Below are 7,823 nucleotides of genomic sequence, written 5' to 3' on the forward strand. Positions count from 1 at the left end.
TGATGGGCGAACCTGGATGTGACGAGATGCAGCTGCGATCCTGCCAACATATCAATGTGCACCTCGACTTCCGCGGCGGTCAACTTGTCGATTTTATTCCCCGCGAAGGATTCGCCAAGCCTGTGCAATCGATCACATAATGACTGCACTTTACGCTTAGAAAGGCTCAGCCTGGTATCAGCCATCACAATATTTCCGCCCGAGCCTGTATTCGCATCGTTGTCCATATTAACCGTTGTGCAATTCGACACAGCAACGGAAAAATTAACCTATTAATTTAGGCTTAAAATAAAAAGAGAACTTGGTTAAACTTTAAAATATTTATTTGATTTTTGTGGCTGAGCTGAAGCTGAAAAATTAGAAGAGTTTTTCTAATCAATTACCGAAAACTTTGGGTGGCTGTAATTTAAATTATTTATTTGGCGGGGCGAAAAACTTGATACGCTCGATCTTATTCAAGGTTGGCGAACAACTATATTTTCTTCACAATTCAAATCTCTTACTCTAGCTAACCTACGGTGGCAAGGCGGGGCGAATTCGCCAAGAGCGAGAGAGCGAGCTTTTATTGCGCTCCCGCTTTGCCCTAGCCTAACTTACACTAGACTTCATAATTCAGATCAATAACTAATAATTGTGGCCATGGATGGAAGGTCACGCAACACCGGCCCCGTTGAACGCCTGCATCGGCTTCAACACATTGGGAGCGGCGCTAATTTGTGTATGGGCCGCCGAAAAACCGCTCCAGTGCTAGTCCTTATTTCGACGACCCTGACCATGCCGTCCTCTCCTGCGTGCGTGGCGATGACCCTCCCCACGAGCCACTCCTGAGGCGGAAGATTGTCCTCGGCCACGATGACGAGGTCTCCTTCCTCGAGGTTCGGTTGCTGCTGGTGCCATTTTCCCCGAATTTGCAGCCCCAGGACATATTCGCGGGACCATCGCTGCCAAAACGCTTGCCTGACTGACGAGACAAGTCGCCATCGCCGCAAGCACTGAGACTCTCCTGGTCCGGAGTCCGCAGTGCTGGGGGGGGCGATGAGCGACCCGCCTGTCAGCAGGTGCCCGGGTGTTAAGGCCTCGCCGTCGCTTGGATCTTGGCTGATGGCTCCCAGCGGCCTCGAGTTCATTATGGCCTCGATGCCGACGAGGACTGTGGCGAGCTCTTCGGCGGTTAGGGGCGCACTGCCTACCGCCCGTAGGAGTAGGCTCTTGGCAGTTTTTACACCTGCCTCCCATAGCCCTCCCATGTGAGGAGCTCGCGGCGGTATGAACGCAAATTCGCATCCGTTTTTTGACGCGAAGTCGCGAATTGCGTCTCCCTGCTCCTTGAGCCTGATCCGCAAAGCGCTGAGATGGCGGCTCGCTCCGACGAAGTTCGTCCCGTTGTCGCAATGGACGACTTGGGGATATCCTCGGCGCCCGACGAACCTTTGGAAAGCAAACAAAAAACAGTCAGTGGTTAGATCGGAAACTATTTCTAGGTGAACCGCCTTGGACGTAAAACAAACAAAAAGCGCACTTCCGCGAATTTTCAATGTCGTGTGCACTGGTCCACAAAAATCAACGCCGCAAATTGAAAATGGGCGGAGAGCACGGAGTCGATCTGCGGGTAAATTCCCCATGAGTTGCGTCAGCAATCGAGGCTTGCATTTAAAACAGCGCATACACGATCGAACTGTCTGACGGCAGACCTCCTGAGCGTTCACTATCCACACGCTCTGTCGAAGGATGCTCACAAGTGCTCGTGGGCCGACATGAAAATTCGAATGGTGCAGATGACGAATATAGCTTCGCACGAATTGCGAGCGCTTAGTCAAAAGCAGAGGAAACTTGGCATCGTATGATATAGGAGCTTTGGCTAGTCGCCCCCCCACTCGCAACAACGAAAAGTTGCACCAAGTCCCTGTGTCTTCATGGATGAATGGGTTCAACCGCTGAAGACTAGGACCAATTGTAGATCCATTCCTAACCTTTTCAATTTCTACTTGATACTCGTGATGCTGGATGATTTCGACAATTTTATAAAAAGCTTCATTGTATTCGGTCGGTGAGATAGTTTTTTCGAAATTTAGGCTTGGGTCTTTACATTTTCTTATAAAGCGGAACACATACACGAGCACTCTAAGCAGTTTGAGGTGTGACGAGAATCCCTCGATGACATCTAACAGCTCCCAACTTCGCACAGCCGCGGTCAATCCGACCGCAGTCTTCCTCTTTTCCAGCTGAAGATCATCGGAGTGTTCGAAATGAGCGTTCTTGGGCCAGTTTTCTTCTTCCTCTTTCAGAAATGATGATCCTTCGAACCAAATTGACTGAACGATTTCGTCGACGTCACAACCTCTTGAGACAATATCTGCTGGGTTCTGTTTCGTGGGTACATGCCGCCAAGTAGCATCATCTGACCACTCTTGAATCTCAGCCACTCTATTTGAAACGAAAGTCGACAAAGACGATGGATGAGACCGGATCCAATGGAGAGTTACCTCTGAATCCGACCAATAAACGACTCGTTCAATGGGCACGTTTAATAGGGGCTTGATTCTGTGACAGAGATCTGCGAGAAGGTGAGCGGCACATAACTCAAGCCTTGGGAGCGTTTTGGTCTTGAGCGGCGCTACTTTGGATTTCGAAGTCAACAATGATATTTTTAAACATTTTGCAGTTCTGCTACGTATATAGACGCACGCTCCATACGCTCTCATTGAGGCGTCAGCAAAGAAATGTATTTGAACCGGTGACATCGGATCGGAATACACAAACCGAGATATGGATATGTCTTCCAATTGAGATAGTGTATTTTTCAACTTATTCCACGCTGTTTCCAAATGCAGCGGGATCGACTCATCCCAATCTAGTTTGTTAAGCCAAAGCTCCTGCAATAGGATCTTGCCTTTTATAACGATAGGACTTAATAAACCAAGGGGGTCAAACAACTTTGATGTCACCGATAGTATGTTCCGTTTTGTCGCTCGGAGACCCATAACTGAATTGTCAATTTTGAACTTAATGGCATCGTCAGTAGGTAACCTTGAGATTCCTAACGCCTTTGTCGACTCTGAATCCGAGATTGTTATGGGTTTGGCTGTGCTCTCAGATGCGGTGATCTCGGGTGAGTTTGAAAACCACTTAGTCAACTCAAACCCTGCGGTCTGAAGAACCTGCGACACTTCGGACTTAATTGCCCTTAACTCCTCTACGCATGCAGCACCAGTCAACAAGTCATCGACGTAAAAGTCGGACCCAATAACGTTAGCAGCTCTAGGGAATGAGAGCTTCGCAGACTCACTCAACCTTTTCAAGCACCGGATAGCTAAGAATGGGGCTGGTTCAGTCCCATAGGTTACAGTGTTGAGCTTGTATAATCTCAAGGATTCAGAAGGGTCTCTTCTCCACACTATGAGCTGAAACTGCCGATCCGCTTCGTTCACCATCACTTGGCGATACATCTTTTTAACATCAGCAGTCAGGGCAAACCTGTGCAGACGGAAACGGAGCAGTGTCGAGTATAATTCCTCTTGAATGGTAGGTCCCACCATCAGAATGTCATTTAAGGCCACCTGTGAGGACGTCTTGGACGAAGCATCGAACACGACTCGGAGCTTGGTAGACGTACTTTGTGGCCTCAGAACACACTGATGAGGGATTACGTAGTGTGGAGTAGAAGGAATCGTATTGTCAGTAGGAGACATATGACCTAAGGAGAGGTACTCTTCCATGAATTCCAAGTACATTTTCTTCAACTCAGGGTCACGATGCAATCGTCTTTCAAGCGACAAAAACCGCCGTTTCGCAACCTCAAAGGAGTTGCCTAAACAATTTGGATCCGATTTAAACGGGAGCCTTACTTCGAACCGACCTGATGATAGTACCTGAGTTGTCTTACGATAGTGTTCTTCACATAGCTTGTGCTCAGGTGTGGCAATTTTCTTGGTAGATGGCATTTCTTCCAGTGACCAAAACTTTTTCAAGGTCCTATCGATGGATACTAGCAACTCTTCAGTGCAACTCAAACTGTTTGTAATTTGAGGAGCAGAACTCCTGGAAACATATTTTCCCGACACAACCCAACCAAGAAGGGTTTTCTGAAGAGTTGGAAAGTCAGGACCTTGTTTAATTTGACCAACAGCTAATAATTTAAAGAACGATTCTGCTCCAATTAGCATATCTATTCTTTGTGGCTTGTAGAAATAAGTGTCTGCCAGTGGTAGGTTCTCTGGGATTCGCCAGTCAGTCACATTCACTGACTGGTCAGGGTGATAACCTGAAATTGATTTCAGGATCCAAAAATCAAAGGAGAACTCACTACCATTTATTCGCGACCTCACCACTGTGGGTATTTTATCCTTTACTTGAGAATTAGATTCACCAATTCCAAGCAAGTTAATACAGGACTCCTCTCTACGGATCTGTAAGCGATTAGCGAGGTCCTCGGTAATAAAATTTGTTTGTGATCCAGAGTCGAGCAGAGCTCTGGCCAGAATGTGTTCACCGCTCTTAGTGTGTATGATGTGTATGATGTGAGCGGCTGCACACTCGACATTTATTGGCTTTGCATTTTACAACAGCGTGGCCTTTTCGCAGACAATTAATGCATAGGGATGCCGACTTAGCAAACTCAAACCTTTGCATCACCGAGAGACGCGAAAATGAAGGGCAATTTGACACTACATGGTCTCCTGAATTGCAATAGCTACAAGTTTGCTGAGTTCTACTGTTGGTGGAAGTGGAAGAACAAGCAAATGAACTGCGATTAAGTTGCTTGCTTGGCATGACTTTGTCTTGCCTTGGCTTGGTCGATTCTTCAGCAGACAGATGCTGGTATCGACGATTCAAGACTTTCTCAAAGTCGGACCAAAGCGGCAACTTCTCATAAGTAAGCTGTTCATCCCACTTTTGTTTCGTCACTGGGTCGACTCTGTTTAAAACGAGATGAATGAGCATTGCATTCGAAATTTTTGTATCATCTCCGATCGACAGTAATGATCCGTAAATCGACGAAACAGTATCGATTCGAGTTCTTAGAGATGATGCAGATTGATGCGACATTCTCGGCAGATTGAACAATGTGGAAATATTATTCGTGAAAATCAAATAATCGTTGTCATATACTCGTTTTAGGCCAACCATGGCCTTTTCATAATTTGCCTCGGTGACTTGGAACGCCTTTATCCTAATGCTTCATCAGAGAGGCACGAAATCAAATGATTAAATTTTTCGATCACCGGTATGCTGTTGTCGCTATGGACTAGTCTCTCAAAAAGGCTAATGAAATTTTTCAATTCCGAGTGTTTACCACTAAATTTGGGTAATGCCAATTGCGGAAGTCTAGCATGAGTTGGGGCTGAAGAAGACACTGGCTTCGTCTGGCTTGCTGCATCAAAGGCGGTGATAAGCGACATTATCTTTCCTTTGGTGACAATTATCAGCTCTTCCAACTCGGCTGCATATGCATCATCACCTGTTATGTCCTCGATTTGCTCCTGCAAATGGTTAGCCTTTTCAATTGAAGCATTCAAACAATCTAATCTACATTGTAATTCCGGTAATTGCAAAGGAATCGACCCTTGATCTAATCGATCCTCTAAGCGGCGAATGCTTTTTACTCGACTTTTGAGCTTAATCTTTAAGTCTTCAAGAGTGGATTTACTTTTTTCTGCCATAATGTTTGTGAATGAAGATTTTACACAACAAACCACTATTATTTCTATTTATTTATTTATTATTATTATTTTTTTTTTTTTTATATGTTTGAACGATAATCGAAAACGAATTTGAATTGAATGTCGAGGCACGAGGTATCAAGGGAAAGAGTCGTTGCAAGTGACGGCCGAAAACAATATACCCGTTAGATACAGGGTAGCGCGTCACTTGGCAAGTAACAGCCGAAAACAATATACCCGTTAGATACAGGGTAGCGCGTCACTTGGCGCACCGTTAAGCTCAAGAGCGGCAACGAAAATTCTCCCAACAAATACAACGCAAGCAGCAGTGGAGAAGCGAAAGCGAAAACGAAATAATGCACCGGTGCTGCTGCTTGTATGTATGTGTGCATACTTTCTATGCGCCGTGGCTTGGGTGAACGAACGAACAAACTTTCTGAGGTTCTAACGACGAGAAAGGTAGAGCAAAATAAGGGGGGGGGGCGACAGTGATTGCAGTAAACGAAAGATGTATGTATGTACATATAACTGTTGCGTCCAAATAGAGGTTCACATGTCTGTATGTGTCGATATGTATGTATTTATGTGTTTTTAGTTATATTTACATATGCAATTACTAATAAAATGCATGCAATCAAGCTCTACTATATGTATATCATACGTCTGTGCCTAGAATTGAAGGCGATGTGCAATGTTTTCAGCACAAGACACCTCAAAGAGAGATCTGAATGTCTTTTGCTCAGCCTTCAATTTTCTGCACAAATACCTCTGATTCCTCTTTTGGATCTTTGAATCCAACTGCTACTTTCCTGTCTTTATCGCAGGGCATCCCTCGGCGGTAGCAGAATTTGCACAAAAATCATTGTTGGCGCGACCGACGCGATGATATTTTACAAATTGATTGCCGATTGCACACACACACGACGCGGGCAACGAATATGTTTGCATATGCATACTGCAATTTCTTGTGTCACTGTCACTTATTGTTGTTGCGTATAATTCACTTTACAGTCCACCCGGGGGCGCCATGAAAAATTAGAAGAGTTTTTCTAATCAATTACCGAAAACTTTGGGTGGCTGTAATTTAAATTATTTATTTGGCGGGGCGAAAAACTTGATACGCTCGGGTTGGCGAACAACTATATTTTCTTCACAATTCAAATCTCTTACTCTAGCTAACCTACGGTGGCAAAGCGGGGCGAATTCGCCAAGAGCGAGAGAGCGAGCTTTTATTGCGCTCCCGCTTTGCCCTAGCCTAACTTACACTAGACTTCATAATTCAGATCAATAACTAATAATTGTGGCCATGGATGGAAGGTCACGCAACAGAAGCCAATTGCTTTCTAGGGCCAGATAGGTAAGAGGTATGCAACCGATGCGCAGGGGGGTCATAACTAAATAAATAAACTAAAAGACGAAGGCGGCAGATCAAAAGTGATTGCCGAAGTGGCGGCGGCACAGCAAGGTAATTGCCGAAGTGGCGGCGGCAGAGAGCCCCTTTAGCGGGAGAGCGCAGCATGTCTGCAGAACGTCAACGCTTGCAAAACATAGGCGGCTCACTCTGCTCATACAATAACAATTACAATGCTTAAATTTACTTCCTAATTTAATCTTCGGCGGCTGGCCCGAACACTATCCTTCTATGCCAGTACTAAGGTTCCGCTACTTGTGCCGTTTCGGGCATCTTTCCCGATCCATCCGTGCGACTCTCTGCTTCTATTCCTCCTTCGTCGGTTTTCGGTGTGAAATACCTGTCAGCTGACGAGTGTCTGATGGGTTCCCCTTCCCGTTTTTTCGACACTTTTGGCAGGACGGTTTATAAGTATTTGGGATACCACAACCGTGGCAAAATATCTTCCGCTTCGCTGCACAGTCCTGGTATCTATATCCCTCATTGCCCCCTATTTCCTCATTCGCTTCTCCCTCTTAAAATTCAGTTGCCTAATCACTGATCACTTCCTTGGCGACTTGCTTTTTAATATCCGTGCGTACGATGCACCTCTTCCAAGAAACATTCTCTTTTTCTGCAGATTTCCCTCAACGTTTCGATCAAATTTATCGGAATATTCAAAATTTCGTGCTGGATCTCCGGCCGTAGATTTCGTCGAACAATTTCTATCAAGGGCTTTTGCGATAGCGGCTGATCTAGTCGGTCACTAAGCT

At 45.5% G+C, this 7,823-nt stretch overlaps 1 protein-coding gene across 1 annotated transcript; it reads right to left on the reverse strand.

Annotated features, from left to right (window-relative positions):
* Positions 1-598: 598 nt before the first annotated feature.
* LOC117188305 lies at positions 599-6,631 on the reverse strand. Its single transcript, XM_033391940.1, has 2 exons — positions 6,427-6,631; positions 599-1,428 (listed from the first exon to the last, which is right to left on the reverse strand). The coding sequence occupies exon 2, from the start codon at positions 1,245-1,247 to the stop codon at positions 690-692; it is 558 nt and encodes a 185-aa protein (XP_033247831.1). The 5' UTR covers positions 1,248-1,428; positions 6,427-6,631; the 3' UTR covers positions 599-689.
* Positions 6,632-7,823: the final 1,192 nt, after the last annotated feature.

This window comes from Drosophila miranda, chromosome 3, assembly GCF_003369915.1.
Source record: "Drosophila miranda strain MSH22 chromosome 3, D.miranda_PacBio2.1, whole genome shotgun sequence".
NCBI lineage: Eukaryota > Metazoa > Arthropoda > Insecta > Diptera > Drosophilidae > Drosophila > Drosophila miranda.

Excerpts from the sequence above, each read along its gene's own strand:
- LOC117188305 (XM_033391940.1), bottom strand. The coding sequence starts at position 1,247 with ATGGGAGGGCTATGGGAGGCAGGTGTAAAAACTGCCAAGAGCCTACTC.